Below are 18,242 nucleotides of genomic sequence, written 5' to 3' on the forward strand. Positions count from 1 at the left end.
ACGCAGTCTTGCGCTGTGCATCATCTTATCAACTAAAACTACTATCAAACTGTTATTCGCGTTTTGAGCTACGTGGCGATAGTGACAGAGAGATGTACGCTGCATACATTGGCACGAACGCTGTGGCAAAAACGCTGCACTAGAGCACTACGCATTGACGTTGACAGTGCTGCAGAAATGCGGCGCTGGAGCATAGGCCGCTGGCGTACTTTGGATAAATTGGCATTGCAAGTGAAAAAGTTGGACTTGCATAACTGGCTCCCTGGGTCACTACCTCAGTCGTGCTTTCAGATACGTGGCAGTGGTGTTGCCCTGCAAAAAAAACTGCTTTTGCACAATATTTAATTCTTAGCAATGAAAACTGCCAGCCATTTTTTATTCCAGCAACCAAGAACCACAGCAAATGCAAGGTGGCGGAGCGTACCGAATAATGTGAGTAGGCGTGATTGATTTCTTCTCTGGATGTGTGACGAGAAAGATGAGTGATGGAGCCCAACTCTGCCTCGTTTAGTTTTCTAGCCCTTTATCGTCTACCGTTAGTATATGGTGTGAGTTGGAGGGAATGCTTCGCATTATTCAAAATGGACATGGCAAGTGCTAAATACCGAACCTACTAGACTTTCATTGCACCGTTGTATGTGTATTACTGGAAATACTTTTTCGTAAACGCTATTTGATAGCTCCATTTCACAGATCTTGTGCTTGTGGTAACAGCCTGGTCAGTATCCGAGCTTCAGAATAGGAAGTTAATTCAATTTTTTCTCAGTTTTCACTATGATGGGGTGGTATTTCCCACAGATTGACATACAGTGACCACGCTGTGCAAGTGAGATCCTGAGCTTGTATCGATTTCAGGTGTCTTCCGCTACACAAGCATGAATTATAGTTACAGTGCAGAAAACTCGTGTGAACCGAATCCCTTCATCAGAAAAACTTGAAGCAGTGATGCATGTGGGACGGACACAGCAATGCCGAGGTCACGACCGGAAGAAAATGGGAATACACATTGAAGAGAGAACCACTCGTGCACGACAGGTCTTCGCGAGATGCACTGCCATCTTGCAGACAAGAAATTATCCTTGCTGTGCCATGAAATGGTGACTGAGTGTTCATACTCCTGCTGCAGCATCACAGTTGTAGCAAAACAAAGCGCCTGCACTCATCCCAGAACGGCGACGATCACTAGTGGCCAGTTTCTTGATTGTGGCTTTGCGTTGTGAAGTTCCTTCAATTGGTAGGTGTTTGAGGGTGCCAGTTGTGCCAATACAATTGAGCTAATTGTGGCGACTTCACAGGTTTTTGAATGGCAGGAAAAACGAGTTCCTCTTTTAAGTTAAATTTTCTCAGCAATAAATGCCTTGCTTTTTAATAAGCCTCAACGCAGCCACAAAGAGGCAAGCAATCCTTTTTACTGAGCAAAAATTGCATGGAGCCGTCATCAGTGTCTCTTTAAGGATGCAGCTAGGTGGTGGATTAAAGTACTATATCTGGAATGAACATAGTGCATCCCATGTAGCCATGCCAGTGCACCTTCTCAATTTTTTTGTTAGGCTGATGCAGTTGTGATGTGAAGGTAGCCCAACATAATCTGTAGTCGGCTGGAATGTATTCCATCATGTGTATCAGTATTGGGAAATGACACAAACACCCACATACAAAAGAAGTGAAGAGTTCATTTGGTACAAATTATATGTACAAAAGCTTTGGCAGTCATATTATTTACATTCACTTAAGCTCTTAGCCCATAGAAAGCACTTTTTGCAGCATGTTCATGAAAACAAAAGTGCAGACAGCTATCAACAAAATTGATGAACTACTGCTAACAACTGACCTGAAAAAAAATGACTGATATAATCATACTATCAGATTCTGTGCACAGTGTCGTGCTTATATTGGTCCGCACTGTTGGACATACAAATCATCCAAAAAGATTCTGTCGCCAGTTGTTGAAGTGCAAAAATGTCATCTATGCAGTGTCTCATTTTACTATGTAGAGGTAGCCACTGTGTGCTGAGAAAACATACGTACATAAGCACAGCTCTGAAACCTGCAAACTACATGAACGTACAAAAAATGCATGCCACCTTATCACACTGCTTGCTGCCCTAAATGAACTTCGGCCCAAGCGCTAACGGTGCACACATGTTCATCCAGCTTGGTTGTCAATGAGCCCCATGCGAGCCATAGTATATTAAATTCAGTAACAAAAAAAATCTGTCCGGGTCTCAACGCAACAAAGAAGGGATAAGCAAACCTCAAGTAAAGACTACTTTGGCCCAAGCGCTAAGAGTGCACACGTGTTCACCCAGCTAGCTTGGTTGTCAGTGAGCCCCATGAGAGCCATAGTATATTAAATTCAGTCACAAAAAAAATCTGTCCGGGTCTCAACGCAACAAAGAAGGGATAAGCAAACCTCAAGTAAAGACTACTTTGGCCCAAGCGCTAAGAGTGCACACGTGTTCACCCAGCTAGCTTGGTTGTCAATGAGCCCCATGCGAGCCATAGTATATTAAATTCAGTAACAAAAAAAAATCTGTCCGGGTCTCAACGCAACAAAGAAGGGATAAGCAAACCTCAAGTAAAGACTACTTTGGCCCAAGCGCTAAGAGTGCACACGTGTTCACCCAGCTAGCTTGGTTGTCAGTGAGCCCCATGAGAGCCATAGTATATTAAATTCAGTCACAAAAAAAATCTGTCCGGGTCTCAACGCAACAAAGAAGGGATAAGCAAACCTCAAGTAAAGACTACTTTGGCCCAAGCGCTAAGAGTGCACACGTGTTCACCCAGCTAGCTTGGTTGTCAGTGAGCCCCATGAGAGCCATAGTATATTAAATTCAGTCACAAAAAAAATCTGTCCGGGTCTCAACGCAACAAAGAAGGGATAAGCAAACCTCAAGTAAAGACTACTTTGGCCCAAGCGCTAAGAGTGCACACGTGTTCACCCAGCTAGCTTGGTTGTCAGTGAGCCCCATGAGAGCCATAGTATATTAAATTCAGTCACAAAAAAAATCTGTCCGGGTCTCAACGCAACAAAGAAGGGATAAGCAAACCTCAAGTAAAGACTACTTTGGCCCAAGCGCTAAGAGTGCACACGTGTTCACCCAGCTAGCTTGGTTGTCAATGAGCCCCATGCGAGCCATAGTATATTAAATTCAGTAACAAAAAAAATCTGTCCGGGTCTCAACGCAACAAAGAAGGGATAAGCAAACCTCAAGTAAAGACTACTTTGGCCCAAGCGCTAAGAGTGCACACGTGTTCACCCAGCTAGCTTGGTTGTCAATGAGCCCCATGAGAGCCATAGTATATTAAATTCAGTCACAAAAAAAATCTGTCCGGGTCTCAACGCAACAAAGAAGGGATAAGCAAACCTCAAGTAAAGACTACTTTGGCCCAAGCGCTAAGAGTGCACACGTGTTCACCCAGCTAGCTTGGTTGTCAGTGAGCCCCATGAGAGCCATAGTATATTAAATTCAGTAACAAAAAAAATCTGTCCGGGTCTCAACGCAACAAAGAAGGGATAAGCAAACCTCAAGTAAAGACTACTTTGGCCCAAGCGCTAAGAGTGCACACGTGTTCACCCAGCTAGCTTGGTTGTCAATGAGCCCCATGCGAGCCATAGTATATTAAATTCAGTAACAAAAAAAATCTGTCCGGGTCTCAACGCAACAAAGAAGGGATAAGCAAACCTCAAGTAAAGACTACTTTGGCCCAAGCGCTAAGAGTGCACACGTGTTCACCCAGCTAGCTTGGTTGTCAGTGAGCCCCATGAGAGCCATAGTATATTAAATTCAGTCACAAAAAAAATCTGTCCGGGTCTCAACGCAACAAAGAAGGGATAAGCAAACCTCAAGTAAAGACTACTTTGGCCCAAGCGCTAAGAGTGCACACGTGTTCACCCAGCTAGCTTGGTTGTCAGTGAGCCCCATGAGAGCCATAGTATATTAAATTCAGTCACAAAAAAAATCTGTCCGGGTCTCAACGCAACAAAGAAGGGATAAGCAAACCTCAAGTAAAGACTACTTTGGCCCAAGCGCTAAGAGTGCACACATGTTCACCCAGCCAGCTTGGTTGTCAGTGAGCCCCATGAGAGCCATAGTATATTAAATTCAGTCACAAAAAAAATCTGTCCGGGTCTCAACGCAACAAAGAAGGGATAAGCAAACCTCAAGTAAAGACTACTTTGGCCCAAGCGCTAAGAGTGCACACGTGTTCACCCAGCTAGCTTGGTTGTCAGTGAGCCCCATGAGAGCCATAGTATATTAAATTCAGTCACAAAAAAAATCTGTCCGGGTCTCAACGCAACAAAGAAGGGATAAGCAAACCTCAAGTAAAGACTACTTTGGCCCAAGCGCTAAGAGTGCACACGTGTTCACCCAGCTAGCTTGGTTGTCAGTGAGCCCCATGAGAGCCATAGTATATTAAATTCAGTCACAAAAAAAATCTGTCCGGGTCTCAACGCAACAAAGAAGGGATAAGCAAATCTCAAGTAAAGACTACTTTGGCCCAAGCGTTAAGAGTGCACACATGTTCACCCAGCCAGCTTGGTTGTCAATGAGCCCCATGAGAGCCATAGTATATTAAATTCAGTAACAAAAAAAATCTGTCCGGGTCTCAACGCAACAAAGAAGGGATAAGCAAACCTCAAGTAAAGACTACTTTGGCCCAAGCGCTAAGAGTGCACACGTGTTCACCCAGCTAGCTTGGTTGTCAGTGAGCCCCATGAGAGCCATAGTATATTAAATTCAGTAACAAAAAAAATCTGTCCAGGTCTCAACGCAACAAAGAAGGGATAAGCAAACCTCAAGTAAAGACTACTTTGGCCCAAGCGCTAAGAGTGCACACATGTTCACCCAGCCAGCTTGGTTGTCAATGAGCCCCATGCGAGCCATAGTATATTAAATTCAGTAACAAAAAAAATCTGTCCGGGTCTCAACGCAACAAAGAAGGGATAAGCAAACCTCAAGTAAAGACTATGGCCCAAGCGCTAAGAGTGCACACGTGTTCACCCAGCCAGCTTGGTTGTCAGTGAGCCCCATGAGAGCCATAGTATATTAAATTCAGTAACAAAAAAAATCTGTCCGGGTCTCAACGCAACAAAGAAGGGATAAGCAAACCTCAAGTAAAGACTACTTTGGCCCAAGCGCTAAGAATGCATACATGTTCACCCAGCCAGCTTGGTTGTCAATGAGCCCCATGCGAGCCATAGTATATTAAATTCAGTCACAAAAAAAATCTGTCCGGGTCTCAACGCAACAAAGAAGGGATAAGCAAACCTCAAGTAAAGACTACTTTGGCCCAAGCGCTAAGAGTGCACACGTGTTCACCCAGCTAGCTTGGTTGTCAGTGAGCCCCATGAGAGCCATAGTATATTAAATTCAGTCACAAAAAAAATCTGTCCGGGTCTCAACGCAACAAAGAAGGGATAAGCAAACCTCAAGTAAAGACTACTTTGGCCCAAGCGCTAAGAGTGCACACATGTTCACCCAGCCAGCTTGGTTGTCAATGAGCCCCATGCGAGCCATAGTATATTAAATTCAGTCACAAAAGAAATCTGTCCGGGTCTCAACGCAACAAAGAAGGGATAAGCAAACCTCAAGTAAAGACTACTTTGGCCCAAGCGCTAAGAGTGCACACATGTTCACCCAGCCAGCTTGGTTGTCAATGAGCCCCATGCGAGCCATAGTATATTAAATTCAGTCACAAAAGAAATCTGTCCGGGTCTCAACGCAACAAAGAAGGGATAAGCAAACCTCAAGTAAAGACTACTTTGGCCCAAGCGCTAAGAGTGCACATGTGTTCACCCAGCTAGCTTGGTTGTCAGTGAGCCCCATGAGAGCCATAGTATATTAAATTCAGTCACAAAAAAAATCTGTCCGGGTCTCAACGCAACAAAGAAGGGATAAGCAAACCTCAAGTAAAGACTACTTTGGCCCAAGCGCTAAGAGTGCACACATGTTCACCCAGCCAGCTTGGTTGTCAATGAGCCCCATGCGAGCCATAGTATATTAAATTCAGTCACAAAAGAAATCTGTCCGGGTCTCAACGCAACAAAGAAGGGATAAGCAAACCTCAAGTAAAGACTACTTTGGCCCAAGCGCTAAGAGTGCACACGTGTTCACCCAGCTAGCTTGGTTGTCAGTGAGCCCCATGAGAGCCATAGTATATTAAATTCAGTCACAAAAAAAATCTGTCCGGGTCTCAACGCAACAAAGAAGGGATAAGCAAACCTCAAGTAAAGACTACTTTGGCCCAAGCGCTAAGAGTGCACACATGTTCACCCAGCCAGCTTGGTTGTCAATGAGCCCCATGCGAGCCATAGTATATTAAATTCAGTAACAAAAAAAATCTGTCCGGGTCTCAAGGCAACAAAGAAGGGATAAGCAAACCTCAAGTAAAGACTACTTTGGCCCAAGCGCTAAGAGTGCACACATGTTCACCCAGCCAGCTTGGTTGTCAATGAGCCCCATGCGAGCCATAGTATATTAAATTCAGTCACAAAAGAAATCTGTCCGGGTCTCAACGCAACAAAGAAGGGATAAGCAAACCTCAAGTAAAGACTACTTTGGCCCAAGCGCTAAGAGTGCACACGTGTTCACCCAGCTAGCTTGGTTGTCAATGAGCCCCATGCGAGCCATAGTATATTAAATTCAGTCACAAAAGAAATCTGTCCTGGTCTCAACGCAACAAAGAAGGGATAAGCAAACCTCAAGTAAAGACTACTTTGGCCCAAGCGCTAAGAGTGCACACGTGTTCACCCAGCTAGCTTGGTTGTCAATGAGCCCCATGCGAGCCATAGTATATTAAATTCAGTCACAAAAGAAATCTGTCCGGGTCTCAACGCAACAAAGAAGGGATAAGCAAACCTCAAGTAAAGACTACTTTGGCCCAAGCGCTAAGAGTGCACACATGTTCACCCAGCTAGCTTGGTTGTCAATGAGCCCCATGCGAGCCATAGTATATTAAATTCAGTCACAAAAGAAATCTGTCCGGGTCTCAACGCAACAAAGAAGGGATAAGCAAACCTCAAGTAAAGACTACTTTGGCCCAAGCGCTAAGAGTGCACACGTGTTCACCCAGCTAGCTTGGTTGTCAATGAGCCCATGCGAGCCATAGTATTTTAAATTCAGTTACAAAAAAAAAAATTGTCCAGGTCTCAACGCAACAATGAAGACTTGGGTTATCAACAAACCAACCCAAGGTATATCCAATTTTTTAAAAATGCACGTAAAAACGATGCATTACTGCCAACACAACCGTGACTGAACTTTCACAGATCTCGAAACTGGCTTCCAGACGTCAGGCATTTCAACAGCCCTCGGAGGTATACAAATACTTGGTGCAAGTAGCAAAAAGCGCATTTTAGAAAACCACCTGTAGACTAACAGCAATAACCAGAGTGCAGGATCTTAATCCAAGCTGCATGCTTAGTTTGTGAAGCTAGAGACTGCATGTGTAGTACTCCAACACGTAAAAACCAAGAGTAGCAATACGATTGGAAAGCACTAGCTTTCAGCCACATAAAAAATGCTAGGCCGCTTGTTGGTATTGCACCATCACATCAGTCTCTTTGTAAGGACACTATATAGTAAAACTTCGTTGATATGTTACTGGTTTATACAATTTCCCGATTCATACGCTGAAAATAACAGGCAGTAAAAATGCTCCATAGAGACTATTTTTCTTATAGTTCATACGTTCCTGGTTAGGCAGGTTATCCAACTACTGCGTTCAGAATTTTGACAAATTGCACATGTGCCAACATACGAGAGAGCCAAACCTGGATGGACGCGACACGAAAAGCTGAAATGCAGCAGCAGTTAACAGCCATGGTGGCTTCTCTGCAGTGCCTGTGTTCAATGGGGTGAAAAAAAAAAAAAAACGTAACATACGAATTGTCAGTTCTTGAAAGGAATCGACATGAAGAGAGAAGCAGCCGCTCCTTCGTAGTCGCAATGGCCAAAAGGGTGATGCATCTGAGAAGGACAAGGACAACAATGCACTTGCATACGAGCGGGCCGGATGGAGGGAACACAAGAACTCTGCAACAGTCAGCGATCGTGGCGACATCCCCGCGATCCATCAGTGTAAGGGGAAAAAGAATCCATAAACAACACGGAAGAGATACCAGCTACTTTTGCCACTGACATCGATGGACCGGATGTGTCATGAAGTTTCTTCCACACTAAGGACTACGCGAATATGGAAAAATTCTACGAACACTAGAAAAGGAGCTGCTCAGGCCTTATACAGGGAATTGCAATTCAACATTTCTGTGAAGCAAAATTGCAAATAAGTGTCTTTTTACCTCAACAGCTATATTTTTCAAAGTCTGGCAGTTTGGATCAAATATTCTCCCAGATAATATGCTTTCTTTCCGCATTTTTTTTAAACATATCAGCAAAGTCCTGCTGCACGTTAATATGATAGTAATGTATCGGACAGTCAACCATACATTCTCACTCTCTGCCCAAGCCAGCTGTTCCAACTTGCACTTGTTGCAGCATTCAGAAAGTCTGTACTGTTTAAACATTGCAGGCACGATGGCACTTATACTAAAGCCTCCTCAGTGGTAATGCTAGAGAAAACTTAGCTTTAACAGCCAGGCAAGACATTTGTATTTTTGTGCCGCAGTTAACAGCTGGTTGCTACATTTCTTAGATAACAGCCGACATACCTTGGCACAACATATGGTAATGCTGGAATTCAGTGTTGTACACACAGCAGGCAAGGGAGCATCTAGATGTTCAGTGTGTATGTTTAATAATACTGGCCACAAAATCAAGCTGCTGAACATTTCCAAGTTTGGAATGATAAGAATGCTTTTCAGGAGGCTCCTATATCCTCTTGTAGACTACTGTTCCATAGATTTTGTAGACTTGTAGACTTTCACTCCACCATTAGCTTTTATTCTTTCCTTTTTTGCTGGCCTTTTCAAATTCACTTTTGCTTTTTGCACTCTTAACCATGATACGCCAATGTTCTTCCTGCTTCACAACAAACAACCAAAAGGGATGCCAGAAAAGGAAGCTTGCAGAACTAATTACGGCGAATTTTTATAGAAACATCTGCACGTATAGAAACCATAATAAAGTGCCCAGGACAGTGAACAGTGCTGGGTATACTTGAGGACAGCAGATGCCGAGCAAGCATATACTCAATATATACAGTACAAAATGACAACATGAATACAGGCAATGCATTTGTTGCAGTTCCGTACAAAGCAATTGGCATTTAAGGGTGGACTCAAAAAACACAAGCCACTTCACTTTCTCATCACAACAATGAACAGCCAGGAAGAGCATTTTTTCACAAAAGAAGGGTGGGGGGCATAGTGCATCAGGTATTGCACAAAGCTGCTCCTCCAGGCAGTAGGCAACATTTGTACCAACGGCAATGTTGTGTATAGCTTGGGGACACAATGCTTAGCTGCTGTTGACAGAATGGCAACCTGTGGCAGCAAGTGGCACAGCAAGCAGAAAAAAATCCCAGCACTACACAATGTGTCCATGATCATGCCATGTGAAATTGCCACCATCTTTTTTTTTTGCAGGAACAAGTTCGCGTTGGCAGCCAGAGTCCATTACTGTGGCATGCCAATTTTCTTAGATTGTCCATTGTTCGCCATCAGCCATCTTGCGTGTCACTAGTTGTGAGAACGTAGAGAAGGAGGTCAGCTGAAGCACCCTGCTGTTCTTCCTGCGGTAGTAGGGTGCCGTCGTCAAGGACAATGGTGCCTAGGAAAGCATGCAGAAACACACATAGTTGTATGCATCATCTAGGAATTTTTTTTTTTTTCCTACGAGTGAAGTCAAAATTAGAACCAATTTGAATTCTGAAATTGCAAAAGCGAATTTGATGCGTTCAGAGGTGCAATGAAAACTATCCGTCATAATGCTTCATTACTCCTCCACTGTGATGATGCAGGCTCTTTTCCCCTTTTCTTAAAGCGAGACCAAACTTTATGGAACCGACGTTTCAAGTCCTTGTCATTGAATTAAGTAGGCAGATTGAGGTTAAGTAGGCAGGTTGCTCAGTGCCAATGCTCTGTGCCCTTTTTCTGAGGTTTCTGAGTTCAGCAATGCAGCTCATCACCCTACAGGCCATCACTGTCCCCATGGCCCAGCCACCAAATACAGCCTTCCTCTTTAACACAATTGCAACAGGCCAGGAAAGGTGGAATGAACTTGTCAACTTCCTGACTACAAGACAGTCCACAACTGCAGTCGAGCTTTCTGGGTTGTTTGTTGCATTTCCTGCCACTGACCTGGATGCTTTGGAGTAAACAAGACTGTTAAGGGAAACACGGTATGTGACAGCCACCTATCACGGGATGAAGTGAGTGACTGCCGCTTTGCTAATCAATAGAATGAAGCCTGTTGCATCCGAATGCAGAGCTGCAGTTTTTGTAGCTAATGGCAGAAATCTTTTATTTTAACATGCAAGCCTCCCAAATCTGCCAAGAATAATTACCTAGATTCTAAATTTGCCAGGAGCAAATTTCACAACCTTTCTTTGCAGTGAAACTTATCACACTTCTTACATTACATGGAGGATGTACACTTATCTGCTCTATGCTCACAAGTGCTCTGCACCCATGTGCAAAAGTGAACAAAAGTGCTGTTTTGAATTGCACCCACGCCCCAACCAATAATGCTCCTGATGTTTTTATCCTCTTCTGGGTAATTCACAACATTCCAAATGCACCCTCAGGGACAAACAGTAACAAGAACTTTAAATAAACACTGCTCTAGCACCCAAGCAGTCAATTTTGGTGCCAATAAAACTTCAGAAAATGAGGCTGCTTTTCAAGCTTACTAACAGGCATACACGAAGCTATCTACCATATTGATGTCATATAGATTCAAGTTTACACATTTCCTCGCTTTTATTTTAAGTTGATAATGTGAGCCAATGGCTTCACCTACATACTGTGAGGAAACATGTGAAATGTACCATCTGCAATGCCCTGCTGCCTCTACTTACCCTGAGGCATGGCCGCCTGCTCCTGAAGCGTGCCAGCATTGTAGATTACATGTGTGCCATCAGCCACTTCCTGCTCAGAGACCACAAACTGGGTCTCTTCGTAAGGGAGGTCGGCGGGTAGGTCAGAAGGTGCGACACCATCGTTAGCTGCCGCTTTGAGTGCTCCTGTCTGCTGCTGTTCCTCTGTCGCTGCCGTCTCGTACGAGGGCAGAGTGATGTAATGCTGCTCCTCTCTTGCACCAACCGCTTCCTGTACCACCTTGGACACCAGCAGATGAACACAAATATGCCACTGTTATTTTGAATGCTCTCTGTTAGTGTTCAGTGGACTCATGAGCAAACTGAGATGAGCCATGCCAGAAGAGTGTAAAGATAGCACTAGTTTAGGCTACTCCTATGTTTGGAGGTCAGGGTTCCGTTGTATAAATGTCATACAGGCATTATGCTCCATTATGTCACATACCCCTCGCAGCAAAAGTTGCAAAAGTAAAAGAAAATAGGGCAGAACTCCGCTGTCATGTTCCGGGTGCTACGTTTTCGTGCGCCAGTCCCATGCAATACAAATTTTGCTGTTACACTGCAGTTGTGGCAGTGTTCCCGTTTGGTACTCCCGAATGTCCCCTAACGCTACCGCTTTACCCTGTGCAAGAGCATTCTGACAGCCTACATTTAGCGCACGCGGAATAGCGACGGGATCCGCCATTGATGCTTGACCATCGCTGCATTCCGTGGCTTTCAGCACACTGCCCCATGCCAGCACCCCGTGCACTTATTGGTGGCCTGAATTTGGTGGTGGTTGTTGGTACAATTTTATCGCAGTTGTGATGCGAGCGCATACTACCGAAGACGCAAAAACGAAACTATGCCACGAGAGACAGCGCATGGGCAGCTGTGCCAGATGCGGTTGTGCAGGGGAGCTTTGAGCCTTTTGTTGCCGTCATCCGCTTTTTTCTTGTCCCCTGCTGCTTAAAAAAAATGCAGTCTTTAGATTCCAATAGATGAGAATTTTGCAGGATTAAAGCAGCCACCGAGAGAACGGTGCAGATGCGCATGTGCGTCGCAACATGGCCTGCTCTGCACGTGCTCTCTCTTCCCCATCGCCTCCCTTCCATCGACAGCTGCTCAGGCGGACTGGGAACCATCACAGGATGTTTAGGACGTTCTGCACGCGCACAACAATCGCGAGAGCCGCGAAGAATCGGAAATTTCAGCAAAGCATGTGAGGCGTGCAGGAAAAAAAAATGCGGCAGTGTTCTCGACTCCTGCGTTTCCCGGCTGGTATGTATGTTTCTGTTCCGCGGTCTCCGTGAAAAATGTAACAATGGGGTTCAATAAGTTAACTACATGAGCAAAGTGCTTTTTAATCTCTTAGAACGTAAGTGCATGCTCTTGCACCACACAACAAATTTACGTTGACATGTTTACTGTAAATGCTACTTATTTGGCATAACTACAACGGCGACAGATGTAAACTGCAGTATGCATGCCACAAGCAAGTGCAAGTACCAACTAAGGTACCACACGAGCAGGATTTTAACAGTGTCAGCTCTTTAATACGTTTAGCAGCCACACATGCTAAAAGCCCTTTCAACATGTTACCAAATTACAAGGTTCAGAAATAATGAAGAGGAAGCAAACAAAATGGAAAAAGGAAGAATTACCATGCTCTGCATCTGTGAAGATGAGTCGTCTCGCAGTGTGTGGATTATGGTATGGTCCTCTGCCATGGCACCAGGAGCCGCCACAGTTTCAGTCAGTTCGGAGACACCGCCGGAGACAACATACTGTCCGGACACCACTTGGTTCAGAGCTGGCTCTTCCTCAAGCACATCCTCGGTGATTACAGATGTGCCGTCATTGACAACAACTTGGTCTGCAGGGTCCACCAAATTGGCCATGTATGTCACCTGTTGCATAGGTGAGAAATATTGAGCTCCAGGCACTCATGTCATTGGCGCAGCAGTGACTAAAGATTTCTGCCATGCATCCCAAAGCTATGGGCGAGTTCAACTTAGTTTATAAGGTGCTTTGGTAATAGTATCATGCAAGAATTGAATTATAGGATGATTTCCCTGTTCATAAGTCACTGTGAAGATTTTTAGACGACATGTTGCACCAAATGATGCACTTTTCTTCTCAACTTCTTAGCTGAACATTGGATAATGTCAAGCTCCTCTTTTTCCTTTTTTTAAACAATACATAGTTCAGTCTCACTGCAAAACGGATGTGCTCAGCATCACACATTTCTGAGGGAAGCAGTATGTTCCTGTCATTTGTTGCTCAACACCATTACCAACTACCTGAGACACTGCCATTAACTAAAACAAAGCATATAAAACAGAGGAGAGGGTGTAGCATTAGTCAGATAACAACTGTGGCCAGTACTGAGAGCAAACTTATAAACAGAGGGGTCTGAAATGTTATGGTCCATGGTTCCCCCAACCTGAAAAGGAAGTGGTGTCTGCAGCATCCTCCTTAACAAAATAAGCTCACAAGACTGAAAAATAATTGCAGCAGAACATCGTTGATACATTCCCTGTCAATATGATTTCTCAGGTTCATATATCGAAAATCATGGGCAATAAGGATGACCCATAGAGTTACAACTTTTTCTTCTGGTTAACATGCGAGTACTATGTTCATAATTTCGGAAAGTTCTGGTCGTTTGATACGCTTAACACCCAACAGTAGGTGCGCTAATATATGAGCAGGCTGAACCTGCAGGCAGCGAAAGCCCAGCATCAGTCAGCTGCCAGGGTGGCTTCTCTGCAGTGCAAGGTGCAATGGGACAAAGCATCTGAAAACGATGTTGGTGACAATGAGAAAATCCCGGCTGCCTTTGCCCTTATCGTCGCTGGGCTGGATATGTTGCGAAAGTTATTTTGTGCTAAGGACGATGCCAATGCAGACAGAAGTCTACAGGAATCTGAAAAGCTCTTCAGATCATTCACCAACAGGCACCAAACAGGCTTTAAAGGAAATGACAGTGTTAGCAAATGTCTTTAGACTTGTCGAGTCCCATTTTTGGAAATCTGGGTGATTTTGGAGCATATATTATTATGGATAATACACCTGTTTCCTGCATTTTGTCAGATATCACATCAATGGAATTCTACTGTATTAAGGCCACTTTGCTAAACAGATATAAAGATGGAACTGAAACTATCCATCAAAGCTAGCAAAAAGTACAGTAAAACAATACTGTAAGCCTGACTTTGTAGAAATTATAATCGGCTCTGCCTTGCAGTAATCTATCTCAGCTGCATCTCTATTTTGTCTTCATGAGCCACAGTCGAAGTCAGTTTTTATGGATGCAGCAGCTTACCTGCCTGCCAGCCTCATCAGTCACATCAAAAGGCATGGAGATTTCAATGGTGTCTGGAGTGGGTCCTTGCTTTATCTGGGCCCGACCACTGGCAATGGCATTGTGAAGCTCCTCGCTGCTCAGGCCTTCAATAGCCAGGACAACCTCTGAGCTCCCTGCAATAGGAACCATGAGTGGAAGGGCCAGCTATGTGGCTTTCACAAGGGAAAATACATAGGTGCATCAACAGACACAGCTACAAGCAATGTTGTCAACAAGCACTGCCACAAACTAAAAACAAGCACAGGAAGGAAAAGGAAAGAGTTGGTGCTTGTGACCTAGCTCTGCACTGCTGGCTTACCCTCTATACAATGGCACTACGAGACAAATTGAGACAAATTGCCTTGTTCGGAACTGCTAATTTCAGTTCTAAACAAGCCAACCCATCTCATCTCTCTTCAAAGTACAATTTCTGCAGCAGCATCATTCGGTCGAGCCTCTGAAGTCCTGATCACCTTATCATCCTTGCCACGCCTGGTACATATTCATGATACGTGTAAACAGTGCAAAATAGATAGCACAATGGGCAAAAGAATCAGGCCAGCCAAACGGTAACCAACAACTTTGCTTTTAGAGGAGATTTACTCTCTTAGTTTGAAAACCAAGCTTTCATCCAGGCACTATCTTGCAAGTTGTTTTCTTTAAAATGTTTTCGGTACCTTTTTTATTGCACACATATTCTGTATTGTTTTTGTCCACTGCTGCTTTCTCAGTGGTTCTGTAAAGAACACTGTCAATTTTACCTGCTCTTGCAAGCCATTTTGTTTTTTCTGCACATTTTTATCAGAACTAAAGAAGCAAGCAGTCACCAGATCTATAGTGCTTGTCTAAAGATGGACTCTACAAAAGCTAGAGGTAGTACTTGATAACAGTGTTTTCTCAGCATAAAAGCCGATAAAAAAAACCTTAACCTTTGCAACGGCTTAAATTCCGGTATGGCCTGTTCACAGAAAGGCGCAACTTGAATTAAGGCACCATCACCACCTCATTGCAGGATGTTACCACAAGTAATATGGCGTTAAACACAGTAATCTCAACTAAAGAGACATTGCTTGAGCACACATGTATGACTCACCGTGTTCACCCATCACATTGGCCACAAGAGATTCTGTTGTGTCCTGTACGGTGCCACGGCCAACTCTAGACATTGCTGAAGCCATGTTTGCACTCTCAAGAGCCGCCTCAAAGCTGGTTATTGTTGGGTTAGTGGCCGTCTCTGCAGCATGTCGAAGGCTTTCAACAGCCGCATCTGGGTCCAAGCTCATGTCCGATTCAAGACCTGTGTTCTCAGCAGCCTGGAAATGTGTATAAATGACAGCCGTAAGCAACCTGATATGTAAGCCCTGTTAGAAAATTCAGCTCATAAGATACCAGTCTCATATAACGAATGTTTGCATTGTGTACTCTTCCTTTGTGATCCATCTAGTAATCACATTTTCTCATTGAAAATGCAAGTATGAAACAACACACCAATCTTGCAAGCATAAGTTATGAACAAGTTTGTGATTTTTTTCTGTCCGTGTTCGCACAAAGAAATGAGTGTTAACAAGCGTTGCATTTAAAATTGGAAACACATGATAGGAAAGCCGCCGATAAAGGGAATAAGAAGCTAATACTTGAACGGTACGACGAAATAGCACTGATGGACGGGACGGAAGAAGAGACAGACACATGCGCTGTAGTCAGCGCATGTGTCTGTCCCTTCTTCCCTCCCGTCCATCAGCGCTGTTTCGTCGTACTGTTCAACAAGAACCAACCAGACCAACTCAGCTCTCTCCTTAGCTAATACTTGAATATATGGTTCCAGAAACACTCACAGTGTCGATGTGCTCGCTTTACTAGATAATACAACAATACTGACACAACGGAGACCTGCTGCGGCATGCACCAGAGAGCTGGCCACCAATGTTCCGGCACAAGCCATTGCAGGTTTTCGTTGTGCTGCGGTCACAGGGCCTGCGATCACACAGCACAGTTGTAGTTGAGGTATTTCTGACTGGTCGCTGAAATCATGCTCTTTCAGTGCCCATGGCAAAATAAAAAAAATACAGAGAGCACCACCAAAACAGGGTTTTTCGTTGCTCATTGCGCACTTGCCTGTAGTGTTTGCATTCGAAGCAGCATTTGTAACTGTAAAAGCTTGTTAATTAAACCTCTGTTAATCTGGACATCTGCATAAATCTAACTGCCAGTGCAGTCCCATCCGATGGCCATATAATATATGGTGTTGGGTGCTCACTAAGTCAGAGCTACAGCCTCGCGCTTGTTAATTCCAGTGGCGGGCACGTCCAAGTATGACCGGCATAACAAGCGATCATCAAAATAGCCCTACTCAAGCTGAACTGCAAGCTGCAGAGTTCCACGCACCTCTAATGCGCGTGCAGCGACAGGCGTGAGTAAGAATGGACTGCTTCCTTTCCGAGAATAGTCTGACTGCTTAATTTCTATATGGTAGCGAAGTTTCGGTTTTCTGAGCCTGCGGCAATGGCGGCTATTGGCCGCGCATCAGCCCACCAACCAAGCATAGCTGCGTGCCGTTTCGGACACTTGATTGGTGCCCCTGCACGTTTCCCTTGCTTCCATCCACGTGAGCCTCCCATTCCAGAGAGAGTGCCAAAACTGCGTGTTCGTCACGTGCCGTCCACAGTTTGCGCGGTGAAGCATTTCCAAACGCCATGCGGCCGCTTGTGAAAGAGCTCCATCACTATCTCGTCGCACCATGAAGGATGCCATGGGGCCCTTACCATTTTGGAGCTGCTCTGCTTCGACGCTCCGAACAGAGTGCACGTAATAAAGTACTGATGAAAATGTGAATGCGCCGCTGCCACACTGTACCCATCTCAAAAGCAGGCCACCCATGTGCGGTCGGTCACCAAAAAAAATTTACCCCGATGAAAGTTGTTCTTGTCAGATTTTTCGGGCTCATTCAATAATTCGAAGTTCGGATAATTCAAACGTTTTTTCTAGTCCTGTGATGTATGAACTAACAAGCTTTTAATGTATATACCCTCTGCCTCAGAATATACGCTGCTTAGCCCGGTATATCTTTTACCTTGGAGACAAGCATGGAGCTGAGTGCATCGGGGTTGGACCACTGGAATTCCTTGTCTGGGTGCTTCTTGCGCAGGTGTCGCTTGAGCGAGTGGCGCAGCTTGAGGCTCAGGCCACAGTAGTGGCATGTGTAGACCTGGTTCGAGTGGAACATGCGGTGGTGGTTGCGCAGCTGGTGCTCCTAAAAGGCAAGCAGAATGTCCATGAAAAAAAAAAAATGAAAACGCACAACTCTGCCGCTTGCTGTGACATGCATAGTCATGCTCAGAGGTGGCCTCAGTGTGTATTGCCTTAATCACACTCGTGTAAGAGCAAAAGAAGCGATATATGATGCCTGATTTAATACTCATAATTTGTAATGAGTGAGGGAAATGAGCAGTAACTGCCCAACTCTCGGGGGACACCTGAACCACACCATGGAGGAAGGGATGCAGGGAGTGAAGGAAGGAACAGAGAAAAAGACACCATAATGATGGGCTCCATGTTAATTTCAACCACCTGGGGATCTTCAACATGCACTGACATCTCGCTCCACATGGGTGTCTTTTGCATTTCCCCTCCATCGAAATGTGGCTACTGCAGCCAGGACTTGCTCCCATGTTCTCGAGCTCTGCGGCCTAACCACTGAGCCATCATGGCAGGTCAATGTCTGATGCCTGTGCCGCCATGGCCTTTTAACTAATCTAACGTCTAACAGTTGGCAATATGTAATGCATGCTGCAAACGCTGTGGGATGTCTGCAAGAGTGTGGTAACAAAGGTCCCAAAGGCGGCACATCTCTCTGTTACCAGCCAAATGTCTTGTAACAGCCAAAACTGCCTGGACTGTTGTGTTTACCAAGTGC

General features: G+C 44.7%; 1 protein-coding gene across 1 annotated transcript in view; it reads right to left on the minus strand.

Annotated features, from left to right (window-relative positions):
- Positions 1–6,969: 6,969 nt before the first annotated feature.
- LOC144129976 (uncharacterized) overlaps positions 6,970–18,242 on the minus strand; it is a 31,706-nt gene continuing 20,433 nt past the window's right edge. Inside the window, exons 13-18 of the mRNA XM_077664026.1 lie at positions 17,400–17,579; positions 15,423–15,642; positions 14,309–14,463; positions 12,645–12,890; positions 10,984–11,242; positions 6,970–9,734 (exon numbers count right to left, since the gene is read on the minus strand). Coding sequence (XP_077520152.1) covers positions 9,625–9,734; positions 10,984–11,242; positions 12,645–12,890; positions 14,309–14,463; positions 15,423–15,642; positions 17,400–17,579 — 1,170 coding nt within the window. The 3' untranslated portion in view covers positions 6,970–9,624. The remainder of the gene's footprint in view (positions 9,735–10,983; positions 11,243–12,644; positions 12,891–14,308; positions 14,464–15,422; positions 15,643–17,399; positions 17,580–18,242) is intronic.

The sequence above is a fragment of the Amblyomma americanum genome, chromosome 4, assembly GCF_052857255.1.
Source record: "Amblyomma americanum isolate KBUSLIRL-KWMA chromosome 4, ASM5285725v1, whole genome shotgun sequence".
Lineage (NCBI taxonomy): Eukaryota > Metazoa > Arthropoda > Arachnida > Ixodida > Ixodidae > Amblyomma > Amblyomma americanum.